Consider the following 13,641-nt stretch of genomic DNA (forward strand, 5'->3'; position numbering starts at 1 on the left):
ATGAAAAAAGTAATGTAGTTCTGCTATCTCCCTTTCACATAAAACAGCACAGCAACTTCACATCTGCGGTACCATGTTTGAAATCTTTGAAAATGATGGCCTAGGTGCCCATTTGGATAAGCGCATATAGCACTGTAGACTATGAAAGCACAATAAACTGCATATAACAAAAATATACACTACCTGCATTAAAAACGAAAGTTGTTGAAGCAGTGTTAAATCCAAGACATGTCTAACTATTTACTAAACAAGCTCCAGGAAGCATAAAATGCCATGGTCTACCAAATAGTTAAATAGATTCAAAACCATCTGTAGTTTACATAAGTAGTAAAAATAAAAGAGTGACTAAAACCAAACAACTTTGACGTTTAGGAATGTACTTAAATGCCAACACCCATTCAATGTGAGTTATGAACATCCCTGATATATTGTTAATTAGCAAATACTTCTTTAAAAAAACTTCTTTAAAGTTAGCTTTGTTTGGGATTGTTATAAATGCACAGTAGAACCTTCTTGTGTCTCTCAAAAACATACACACCCTCTCTCTCTCACTAAAACAGTTATGGTTTCAAAACAACAACTAGAAAACACTAATACTTGCTGGTTGGGTTTACTTAAACTAATCATAACACACACCCTTGTTATGCACTGCCTAAGACTTTACTTATGTCATCACTCATGACATGTTGATTTAAATAATTAATGATATCACTGATGGCATATATGCTGTGTATTGTAAGCAAGTAAAAAAACAAAGGAAAAAAGGGCTCTATGGTCTTATGCAGCAGGACTTATAATGCAGCCTGTTCTGTGATGAGAGTTTTGAAGAGCCAATGGTATGAATGGGCATTTGCACACAGTGAAGTAAAAGGGCCATATGTATGACCAAACAAATATGCTAAATCCCTTAGCAGATATGTGACTGTAGAATACAATAAATAAATCCAATGTCGGGTTTGAGGAGGCATTAAGGGATGCCTTGATTGGCAGAGCTAAGACTACATTGTTTACCATTCCAGTGGTTCAAATAAAATCTAGGTACCACAGCTCTCAGTCGTGGTTTTCACTGGGTATGCAGCCTTCTTCGAGGTTTACAACATCCTAAAGTTACAGAACCATTGTTTTGGGAGGTGAGACTTGGATATGGCCTCTTAAAGGCACATGCCGCTTAAAGGCATGGGCACTAGGACTGGGAGACACAGACACTAGAATAGGTGGGAACAAGATCAAAGACAGTGGGCCATTCACACCAGGACAGGTATGACCACTGGACATGGAGACACAGTCACCAAGACAAGGGGATATGAACCTAGAGAAACAAGACTTGGGCATAGAGACACAGACATTGGGAAGGGAAGATAAGGGCACTGTGACAGGGAGACACAGACTCTTGGAGAGGAAGACCTGGGTATTGGGACAACATTTACATGAATGCTTAGATATGAAAATATGAACCCTAGGATGAAAAGACATGGGTATTGTGACAGTTATACAAGATCAGTGGGGCATGGTGATGGAACCAGGAGCACAGAGACACAGACACTGGCACAAGGGGAACCAGAATTTGGGATGGTCGGAAATGACAGAAGAGTGACCTGTAGCCAGGGTAAGAAGATGGAGTTACTTTAACAAGGAGAGATGGGAATGGGAATGGTGGCAGGAAACTATGGATAAAGGATCAAGGAGACTTAGAAACCTTCACATCCCATCTAGATCAGAGAAAGAGACGAGGACAGTGGACGGAAGATATACTAGCCACAGGATATACTGACATGAACACTGGGACTGGGAAACATGAAGACTTGTGAAGTTATATCACTAAGGCTAAACTAGCAATTCATCTCAGTAGATTTTTTTTTCTCCAGAGGATACCACCTCTGGGAGCTAGTTTTTCAAGGTCTATGGCTGCCTTTGGGACATTTTTTACTCTGTTCATTTCCACAGGGGCATAAGCTGAGTGGGAGAGATAGAAAGATGGAAAGAGGGAAAGTAAAGAGAGAGGAAGATGAGAAAGAGAGGATGGGTAGAGATTATATAGAGGGAGAAGAAAGTGGAAGAGTGAAAGAATATATGAAAAGGGCAATAGAGGGGGAGAGAGATAGCAATACATGGGGGAGCAAGGGTGTCAAGTTGGTTTGAACATGTTTGCATGGCTACTAATAGTTCCCAGTTTGGCCCTGATATTTTCTAAGGGTTGCATGGACACTCACCAAGTGCAGTGCATATTTTTGCTGCACTTCTAGCCTTTTATAATGGATAGTAAATCACAACCATAGTCTACATCATGTTGTCATACGTCAGACACCACACAAAACATTGGTAATTCTACCCCACAGTTTAGGACATTAAGACAGAGACATTGAGACAGTGAGACGTAAGCTCTGTAACAAGGAGACACAGACGAGAACATCAAGACACAAGGAGTGTTCCCCCACTAACTGCCTGTCTTCCAACTAGTCATGGATAGGGACATGCTAAATGAATATCAACTATTACAATCCATCAGCTGTAATCCCTGCTCGTCATCACCACACATTTTCCTGAAGTGAACCATGACAAAACACCTCTATTTCCGTATACTAAAGTGGTATTAAAGAGCAGACACTGTAAGAGCATAAAGTGCCCTTATTTAGACCAGCCTTTTTCTGGTATAAATGTGGTTGGGTATGAAGGGGTCACAAAAAGGTCTTCTGACACCTATCAGCATGTGTGGCATATCGTTCACTGTGAAGCAGGGACGCACGGAATCTGCACACATTCCCCCTCTGTCTAGAGAATAGATTTTGGCCCAAAACTATGAGAGGTGGCTGTGAAAACAGTCCACTCAGAATTTTTTTCTAACCACTAGAGATAAAAGGATTACTATGTTAGTACAAATCATAAATTCTGCTTGGGTGATTCTGCTCTTGAGTCAAAATGTCTTTCAACCAGGTGCACATTATTTTTCCATAACAAGGGAGTTCTTCAAGTACTAGGAAGGGCATTGACTCTTCTCTACAATGTCCCAAATCCTGAAACAATCAGTCTGTGTTTGGGAAAGATCTTCATTAATATTTTTGTGAATGCTAGTTAATCCCGGTCCAAGCAAAAGAATGTGGCTTACCTTACACCCTTCACATGCATGAACTCCATAATGGAACCCAGAAGCCTTGTCTCCACACACTCTGCACTCTATTGCGATAAGGGAGTTGGAGGCATCTTCAGGAAGTTTACTGTAAGAATGATTTTGTTCTGAATAGTAAGGAGGAGACGGAGGTTCCAATTTAATTGAATCTGTGTACATAAAAAGATAGTAGAACATGAGAATGGTGTGTCAAACATATTAGTTATGAAGACTATAGTATTATCTGATGACACATATATATCTGCATATGTTATATATATATATATATATATATATATATAAAAATATATATGTATATATATATATATATATACATATATATATATATATATATACATAGCCTACTGGCAATAGCAAATAGATATTTACAGTTAGGACCTACTTTTCTAATAGGCAAAGTGTTTTGGTGTTCTTTGTTTTGCTAATAATTTTGGCGGCGTTAGATGACTCTTCACAAAAATGTAAAAACTAGTGCACCAGTTACTTCAGTTGCTCTCTGGAAAGTTTTGGGGTCAGTTGTGAATCAGGGGCCGACAAAAAAGGGGGTCCCAAAATGCTATTTCCCCATGCACTGTCTGTGGCGATAATGCACAACTACAGCTGAACCGCTGAAAGGAATTACACCAAATTTTGCAGAAAGTTAGATCTTGGTCTAGAAAGAGCTTCTTTTTTGTAATTTGGTGTAAATCTGTTTAGTAGTTTTGAAATTATTAAAGAAAAAATAATATAGATATCTAGGGACGCAGATCGTTTGCAGATCTGCGGGTACCCGCATGGGATGTCTGGGTACCCACGGATCTGGGTGAAAAGAAAGGCCCTGATTGCCTGGCGGCATCCTGAAAGGAAAGTTGCAGCCATCATTTTGCATCATGGCTGGGTCCCCGGGGAGAAAATGTAAATAAATACAACCATTAGGAGTAAGGGTAGAGGTATTCTGACCCAATAGGACACATAGAGGGGTCTCTGAGGGACTTCCCATGGGCAAAAAACTGTCCAATTTTTTGTTTTGGCCGATCTGCAGATCCATTGCAGTGCACAGTGTGACCCTCAGTGTAAATCTGCAATGTATCCACGGATCTGAAACCCCATGGGGAAAAAACCTCCACCCACTCACACACCATACCAGTACTGTGCATGGTCGAAGGCCATGTGTGGTGGTGGTTGTATTAACATACATATTACTTTATATTAAAAAGCATAGAAATTCACTGAAAAACGCAAAGGTTACAAGGACGTTATATGTAGGTGGTCGGCTTACGCACGCAAAACCATAGAAATCCAGCAGTTGTAGTTATACTTATCTGTAATTCGTGCCATTGAGTAACTTTAGGTTATGAGTTATAGTTTCTTAACATAAGTATAAGTATAATTATAACTGCTGAATTGGTTTTGTGCGGGTAAAATGTCTGCCAAACTATCACATCCCTCTAATATAAATACATACATATATATATATATATATGTATATATATATATATATATACATATATATATATATATATCTTGAATGAAGTACCCACTGCCACACGTTATAAGGATATTTCAAGTCACTAAGGAGATATGTGAACAGAGAGAGAGAATAAGGCCAAGTCTCTTTATAAGATCATAGAACTCTGAGCTGATCTGCAATATTCTCTTAACATATTACAGGAGTTGCGTTATTCCTTAAAACACATGCTCAGACTATGGCCTTTCCCACAAACCAAATACATCCTTGTTGTCTTGATTTTTCATATGCAAGAAATAGTATGTTTGCAGGCATGACGAATAAAACTAGAATATGTAGTACAAAAATTAAACAGACAACAAAAATGTTTTAATAATCTATGGCATACAGATATTAGAATCAGTTCAATGTGAGACAGATTAAAAAATGCTTAGCTCAGAAAGTTCAGAAAAATGCAGAGATTCTATCTTTCATGTAATGACTTAAAGTGTGGAGAAAATAAGCATCTCCTTTCTGTTGTTTGCTGTTAACTTTAAAAATAAAGACCCAAAGGAGGAAAAAACTGTTTGCCATGTCCTTGTTTAAACTGCAGTTTGTTCTCCTGGACATAATTTGCACCTTGGTTGCTGGCTCTAGTAGCAGGGATTATGACATTACAGCTCAACTTTAATAATGTATTACAGTTGAGCAGCAACCTATTTTCTAATGATAAGAGATTAGAGATTATAAACACCACAACCCATCTGTATTAGGGAAATTTTGCAGGCTCACATGCATTTGCATATTTCACCAATGATTAAAGAGATGTTATAGTTAGGTGTTGGAATGAAACATGAGCTTATTGGAAAAAACCCAAATAAAACACTAAAATACACAAGTTATAGTTTAGTGAACTAACTATAACTTGAGCCCCGATCATGCACTACTTATGACCTCACATATTACATCACTCATCACATTTTAAATTTAAATAACATAATTGATTACATCATTGATTATTTAAATAACAACACTGTAACCATCACTAATGAGATCAGCCTATGATTCTGACAGTGTACTATAGACTTTGTAAATGAGGAGTAATACATCAAACTAAATTAATGGTTGGTGTCTTATACACCTGCCTGCAAGCTTTCAAAAGATGCAAAAGAAATTGGATATTTTAGAAGTGAAGCACTTTTGGAGGGTGTCATTGTCATTTTACTTGTATTCACCCAAAGGATGGGTGCAGTATAGGGTAGGTCACTTGCTGAGAGCTGGCTGCTCAGTATCATTGAACAATAGACCCCTTTTCTCAACCATTGCTGCAAAAGACTGAAGGCTCAGCAAGTAGGGTGTTACGTGTTCATGAAGGGTGGGCTCAGGGCTCACCTCAAGCTTTATATGTACTCCTTTTTTGATCCTCAATTCCTGGCATTCACTACAATGCATTTCAATGAGAACCATGAACTTGAATCTTGTAATAGCTGTCACAATATATTGTTTGTATTGTGGCTAGCCAATCAGGATTGACTTGTCGCCTTTAAAGTAACGCGTCAGAACACATCTGGACACTAACAGTCCAGATATACCTATTTTTAAAACCCTTCATAATCACCCTAACCATTTCTTTAATCACACATTTCTTCAAAACTGATAAAGATATTTACACCAAATCACAAAAAGCACACTTTCTGAACAGTGTTCTAACTTTTTCCCAAATTGCTGTAATTCTGTGCAGCAGTTTTTTCCTAAATCTAAAGTTTGCTCTGGGAATTAACATTGGAAATTAACATTTTAGGAGCCCTCTTATCTTGCCCCCTTCTCCTTTCCTGGGATGGATCACAATGAAGCGTTCCAGGAAGGAGTTGAGGTGGAAATTACCATTTCTTGCTTCACAGATGCAAGTTGCAAGCACCTTTTTACAGAAGAAGCCAACTGGGCTCACACACACAGTTTATTATGTTGTTTCACCAGGGTGATTTTACCACTTGTGCTTTGGCTATCATTAAATATTTGTGTTTAGAGTTCTAAAGTAAGACAGCATCGCACAAAGCGTACATGCAAATCTGCACTCAGACTGGTAATAAACAAAATATTACAATCAAAACTTCTGTATTCATGTAATATGCAGGCAGGACCACTGTAGAAATGCAATTTTGTATTGTGTAGTTGTCAGCAAAGGTGATGGAGCTGTATTAAAATGTCCCCGTACCTTAAAGGTACATTTCAGGAACTTACTCCTAGCAATGTTGCATTTCTTGCATAAGGTATTTTTTGGAAGGGCATCATACAGTTAGATATGAGTCGAGGCCGGTGGTGGGCCATCACTACTGCTGCAGGATGTTAGATTTATTCCATTGTGAAATATGACACAGAGGAAAATAGAGCATTTCTCGACCTTGCAAACATGAATACAAAAAAGACATTCTATACCCACTGGAAAAAAATAAGTCGAATGTTTTACTTAAGTAATTGATTTAGCTTCCTTTCATTAAAAAGTCCTATTCTACTTAAAGTGGTTCGATACTAAAATGTAGAAAACATGAACACATTTGGAAAGCTTTTTTTTTTCCAACACATTTGATGGAAGAGAAGTTCTGCCCGCGTACCATTTTTTATAGGTAGCTCATGAAGAAACTATTATGAGAGTACTTTACCATTTGTATCTGTCTCATATGCTGTGGTGGAAGATGTGGTGCTTTCCAGGCCTGATAACAGAAAAACTCAATGCCTTTCATTATATTTTCTCTTGCTTTTTAACTCGGTGTCTGTCATTATAGCTTTTGAGGTGGAACTCTGTTGGTAGGGCGTGCACATGGATTCAGGCCAGAAAATAATTTGGGATAAAAACTATTAACTGACAAACTTCTAATGGGTTTCTTGCTAGACTGTTAATAAAGACTGAAATAAAGACCACGTTTCAATGGAAAGAAAAGTGCATACTTTGACACTCTTGCAACTTCAAGTCATATTTAAAGTCAAACTCTTCCTGCTCGATTCTCGATAAAGGAATTTCTTCAAAGTGTCCGCCCGAAATGCTGGTGAAGTCCACCGTGGTGAAGGGCTTAATGTCATAGCCCTGGGAGAGGCCGCTCATGGCCGACAGATCCAACGAGCTGACTCCATAGTTAGTGGGCCAAAACGGCATCTCCGTGTCCACCATTTTCTGTCCTGAAATGAAAGCAAAACAAATCACCAAACTGAGAAGCTGGATGTTGCTGAAAACAGTTATATCAAAAAGTTGTGTCCAAACCGACATGATAATTAAGGTATGCTGAGTTAGGGTTACAAAACAGTATATTTCATCTGAAGGCCTTGCAGCAGTTTCAAGACTCATGCAACAGAATATTTGGTGTCGGACTTCCAGAAAATAAGCTAGAACTCTAAAATAAAAGAGGCCCTTCTTAGTGAACTAGATTGCAAAAAAAGTGGCCCATGTTTGGAAATTGGGTGAGTTTAAAATCGACAAGCCATATAAGTGCTTTGCAAGCTATGGAAGACTGCATGGATTTGAGCTTGCTGCGGGCAATGTTTGTTTTAATATTTGAGAACTCAACAGTGAAAACTGGCCCAGCAGACCGTAAAACAGACCAACAAACAGCCAAAATAACTGCCCACAGACTGCCCTGTCAGACCAGCTCGTCTGGGACTGTCAGGTAGCTCTATAGGTCAATTCAACCCTGGAAATGCTATGTGGAGATCTGCAAATCTACATAGCATGAACTGCCAACATTTAAGGTGCATAGTTTTTACCATGTGCCACATGTAGGTAATGCCATCAGCCACCTAAATATACTGCAACTGAATGACACTAATAGGAATTCAGCATTGGGCAAAGACATACAAGAGGCATCAGGTGAAAAAAGTACATGTATTATAGATGGAAATAGCAAACAATTGTCTGTTTTCATTGACACTTGTATTCAATGGAAAGACAAGTCGCATGACAATAGCTGATCTGACGCGGTGCCCTTCAGAGTTGCATAGCATCCAAGTTTGACACAAAATGTTATTTGCATCTGAAAGTAGACCAGTGTCAGTATCTGAATCCCTTAGCATGACATACCGTCGCACTGCGTGGGACAAGCACTCATGCACAACTTTAAATTGTATTTGTATAGCGTTACTACCCCCGACCAGATGCAGCTTACTTCGCTCTTATGGAGCGAGATGGGTGTGGCGCGCAGGGGTGAGTGCTGGGTCTAAAATTTAATAGAATTTTTCTTTAAATGAACACTTACCTTTTCGCCGCCGTGCCCCATTCCTCTCCTCTCCTCTGCTGGCTGCAGGCAGACACAGGCTCCCCTGCGGTCAATCCTGACGCTGCTCAAAAGGAGCATCAGGATTGGCCGGGAGCGCCCAGCCAGGGTGCTCCCAGGCAGACAGGGAGCATCTGTAGGCTCTCCAAAGAGCCAGCTGGCCAAACACACATGCGCTCTGACGGGCAGTGCTGTGCACTCCCCCTCACTGCTCCTCATCCCAGATGCCCTGCCCCTTTCACAATGAGGGGATAATAAACATAGGGGCCAGATTTAAAGAAAAATGGCGCAGTGCGATGCTGCGCCAAAATTGGCAGCACCGCACCGCGTCACTTTAGAAACACAGGGATGCGCCGTATTTAAGGAAATACGGCGCACCCCTGTGTTTCCCCTTGCGCTGGTGCTAAATTTAGCTGCCAGTGCCAACGCAGGCATCCTTGCACCATCGTGCAAGGATGTTTGTGTTGAGGGGTGTGATTTTTATGTGCGGGAAGGTGTCCTTTCCTGCAAATAGACAATCACTAATGGTGCTTTGGCTCTTCTGTGTGTGCTGCACAATGCAGAACGCCTAGAAGTGCCATAGCGTCATTTTTAAATGATTGTTTATGTGCAGGAAGGGACACCTTCCCACACATATACAATAATTTCTGGCATTTTGCTTTTTCTATGCGTGCAGCAGAATGCAGCCACATATAAAAAGCAAAAAAAGAGGAAGAAAAAAAGTATTCCTCCTTGTTGTGCCCTGCTAACGCCAACCCTAGGTGTGGCGTTAGATTTTTGTGCTGCCTCAGGTTTACGAAGTTTCATAAATCTGAGACACCATCAAAATGCAATAGGTGTTGGCACGTCCACAGCAACACCCATTGCACGCCCCTTCCACGCACAGTGCTGCGTGGGAAGGGGCCGTATTTACGCCTTGCTTAATGCCACCTTGTAAATACGGCGCTGTGCTTAGAGCCACAGGAGTGTCACAAAAAGTGATGCTCCTGTGGCACTAGGGGCCTGTAAATACGGCCCATAGTTTATTATCCCCTGGTTGTGAAAGTTTTGCAGCTTCTGCTGCTGGCAGGGGGGCGACGCTCCTCCTCCCTAACAGAGGAGCCACCCCTGCCACTGACAAGGTGTAGACTTTAGTAAATCTGTGACCTTGTACCAGTCTTTGGCATTAAATTAACTCATGAGAGCATTCAAGTAGAAGTAGATGTGGTCATTTGAACCCATTGTAATAAAAACACCTCAAAATGGTTTGTGAAACAGAAGCCTAGGAATAGAACTCCTATTGGCATTTTTTGAGTAACTTGTGAGTGTATGAATAAACTGAAAATAACTGTCAGACTTATTTTTCAGAGTGTAAGAAGTATTGTCACTCCTGAGAAGCCTTTAGGACACCTTTAATAGCCACCGACATGGCAGGGTGAAAGATTTCGTTTAATTGTCAGAGATTTCTTACTCCCTAAGTGTGACCTTTGGGTAACTGGTGTATTATATAGACTAATTTAATTTAGATCGTCCACACGGATAAGCGAAATTATATGTTTTCCACACACAAAATCTACATAATAAGAGAAATAGGCGAAATAGACATGGGTAGCCATCTGTTTGGAAACTGAATGCGAGATATGCCTTGTCCTAAAGTGGTCATGATCCCAGCTCAATATATTTTTCACACAGTTCCAACAGTCATACAGCGATTTTTTCTAGAGTAGCACGTGATGCAGAGGCACATAGCCATTTTTAAATACCACCCAAAAAAATATTCTGCTCGAACAAGTCTCCTGCAGGTGAAAATTAAGTGTAAACGCACAAGAAAAATGAACATTCTATGAAATACAGGAAGCCGCATCATTGGCATTTCAGTAAGATTTCACTTGCATTAAACATAACGGTCATGCTAGTTGTGCCTCCTGTCAGTTTGTTTTAAAGTTGGGTGCTAGTGAGACATTCTCGGATTTTTTGGGGAAATGTTAAATCCAAATCAGAATTCAGTAGGGGAATTTCCGTCATGTCACGGAATTCCCCCAGTGAATTTTCTCCAGTCTTTCCTTCTGAAATAAGAAGATTGTCTATTATCACTAATCTCCATACTTGGCTGTATGTCACAACCAGCTGCAATTTTTTCAAGGTCACGTTTTACATGCTTTCTACAGATGCATATCTAATAATCCTTTGGAAACATCCACCTTTCTCCTGCATTTTTAGGGTCGAGTGCACAAGCGTTCAGTCCCTGTTGTAATCTCTGTTTGGGCTTTTAACCACGCCCATGTTACGCCTGTCACTTTCATTGGTTTGTGGGCTTGCCTTTTAAAATCTGATTGCTTTCATTAGTGAAAGGAATGTATTCATCATGCCTTTTCCATTGTCTAGTCGATGACAGGGATAGGGGAAACAAAAATAACTCCACTTACCGTTCTCGTTGCCGTTGCCTCCTGCTGCCGCCGCCTCCTGCCGTCTTGCTCCTCTTCTGGAGTTCCAGCATTCACTGGGATACCAGCACAGGCTCCCCAGCTATCCCGGTGCTGCTTTAATGCTAAACCTAGCATGAAAGCAGCATCAGGATTGGTCTGAGCAGCTTGGACTGCCACTCAGACACTACCCTGGGGTCTGTGCAGTTTCTCCAGCCCGGCTGTTCAACACAACCTGGTTGAAGAAACCTAAGTGTGCATGTTTCTTGGCTGGCCTGAGGCAGCCGGCTAAACACACATGCGCAGTTAGGTGCTCTCTCTCTCCCTCCCATGGCCCAGCTCCGCACCTCTTTTCACATGCTGGCTGAGCCAGCAGATGAAAACTAAAATGATAGTAAGCTATTGTTTTATTTTTCATCTGCTGGCTATTAGCCAGGGGGGTGACTCTCCTCCGCCATTGTGAAGGAGCCGTCCCTGGTCTTACAATGTTCATAGGGTGTCAGAGCCCCATGAAGGAACAGAAGAGAACCCCTTGCAGCCACACACTGGGGAATTGTGATGTAATATGCAGATCATTAGTCAGTGATAACAAGAGAAGTGTCCCCTGCTTCATGTTGCGTCGTGCTACTTACTTAGTCAAAGGGAGAATCTCTACTGGTTAACCTAAGGCATCCTCCGATTCTTACCTATCTACAGCAGATGTAAGGTATTTGAAGGGAGCTGAAGAGTACATATCACTTTCAGTGAGGACAACCACTTCCATGTGCGACTTTGAACATAATGTGTGGTGACATCATCTGGTGGAAGGCAGCAGGTAGGAAAGAGTGTACTTATGGTGATGTGTGATTGGCGTTACACTGCAGATAGTAATGCACATCAAATTCAACTCTGGTAGAATATTATTACTGAGTGCATGTATTGTTCCTAACATTGGGAGTAAACCATCTAGGGTGGGCTTAAGTAAGGTGTTACCACAGCACCAGTGTAAATGTTCCCTTATTGTGGGCAGAAACCTGATTAGGTAGGTATTGTTTTATGCTTTGCAACGTGTATAATTTGTGAATGACAGAATAGCTGGAAGATTGCTTGTTTGCTGAGTAATGGTATATCAAGCAGATGTAAGAGGGGTGAGCTCCTATAGTTTGCGCTAGTGCTATGTGGGTTAACTGCTATATTGTACAGATCACAATTGGGTAAAGGGAATATGAGGCTTTGGATATTAGAACTATCCCACCAATAACCACGTAATGTCATTATTTATCCCGGTTATGAGTCTTAATATGGTACTCATATCTTTGCTCCTAGTTAAGTAATCTCTGTGGGATGTTAAGTCGATTATTTGTAACTATTTGCTAGAATAACACATTTAGGGCCAGATTTACAAAGCTCTTGTGCCCCTTAGTGCTACATTTGCGTCAAACTTTGTGCTGCAAATGTGACGCTAACAGGCTACTACCATAGTGCCATATTTACAAGCATATATGCATGATGTATGCAAAGGAGGTGTTCTCTCGTTAGAGGGCCACTACAAATGGTGCAATGGAATCTACAAGATTCCATTGTGCCATTTATAGCATCATTTTTAATGCCTGCTTGAAGCAGGCGTTAAAATGAGGCTCCCATTGATTTCAATGGGCCTCTAAACACTATACTTGATTAGCATTATTTGTTTTAAGCTAATCCAGTATAGCGTTACAATACCATCATAAAAACTGACGCAATTGCCCCTAACATGCGCCATAGTGCGTTGTATTGCAAATACAGTGCTACCATGGTGGCATTAGTGGACTCAAGGGTGCAGCAACAAAAGTGGTGCATCACTAGTGATGTGCCACTTTCTTGTAAATATGGCCCTTAATGTTGATTTTCGAAATTGTTTTTCCAGGAAATATCTTTGTGGATCTCCTCTTGCATCTAATGGTGCTGCTGTGTTCGTTTGTACAAATACATAATTTATGCATCGCTATTCCTATGCTGTGCAGGCTGCAGATCATATGCTTAAATAAATGACATTCTCACAATGTCCTTATCACCTATGGTCTCTCTGTACCAATATCTACCTCTTTGGTGGTGCTAGTAAATGCAGGGAAGAGCATCGCCCTCAAAGGTGATGGCCCATAAGTGGAGGTAGACTTCAATGCGCACTAGTACACTTTGGGATTCCTTTGTGGATTTCCATGCCTGCACATATCTGCACATGTGAGAACGGTGACAGCGTTATCAAACTAGATTTCTGTTATTGTTAAGGCGGCATAAAACTCCGGTCTACTTGTGGCATATTTGATTTTGGTACACCAAAGCACAACCTGGGATCATGCCCCATTTTTGCAAGTGAAGCCTTGCTTAAATTGATAGAGCGAGACAGCAAAGGCAATATGAAAAAATGCAATTCAGAGGCAGGTACTACTGAGGAAGACTCTGTTATTG

General features: G+C 40.7%; 1 protein-coding gene across 2 annotated transcripts in view; it reads right to left on the reverse strand.

Moving 5' to 3' along the window:
- Positions 1-13,641, reverse strand: part of PPARG (peroxisome proliferator activated receptor gamma) — a 192,563-nt gene that overhangs the window by 104,701 nt on the left and 74,221 nt on the right. For both annotated transcript variants that reach the window (XM_069206652.1, XM_069206654.1), the window contains 2 exons: positions 7,497-7,724; positions 3,104-3,273 (listed from right to left, as the gene is read on the reverse strand). In XM_069206652.1, the coding sequence (XP_069062753.1) occupies positions 3,104-3,273; positions 7,497-7,724 (398 nt within the window). The remainder of the gene's footprint in view (positions 1-3,103; positions 3,274-7,496; positions 7,725-13,641) is intronic.

The sequence above is a fragment of the Pleurodeles waltl genome, chromosome 9, assembly GCF_031143425.1.
Source record: "Pleurodeles waltl isolate 20211129_DDA chromosome 9, aPleWal1.hap1.20221129, whole genome shotgun sequence".
Lineage (NCBI taxonomy): Eukaryota > Metazoa > Chordata > Amphibia > Caudata > Salamandridae > Pleurodeles > Pleurodeles waltl.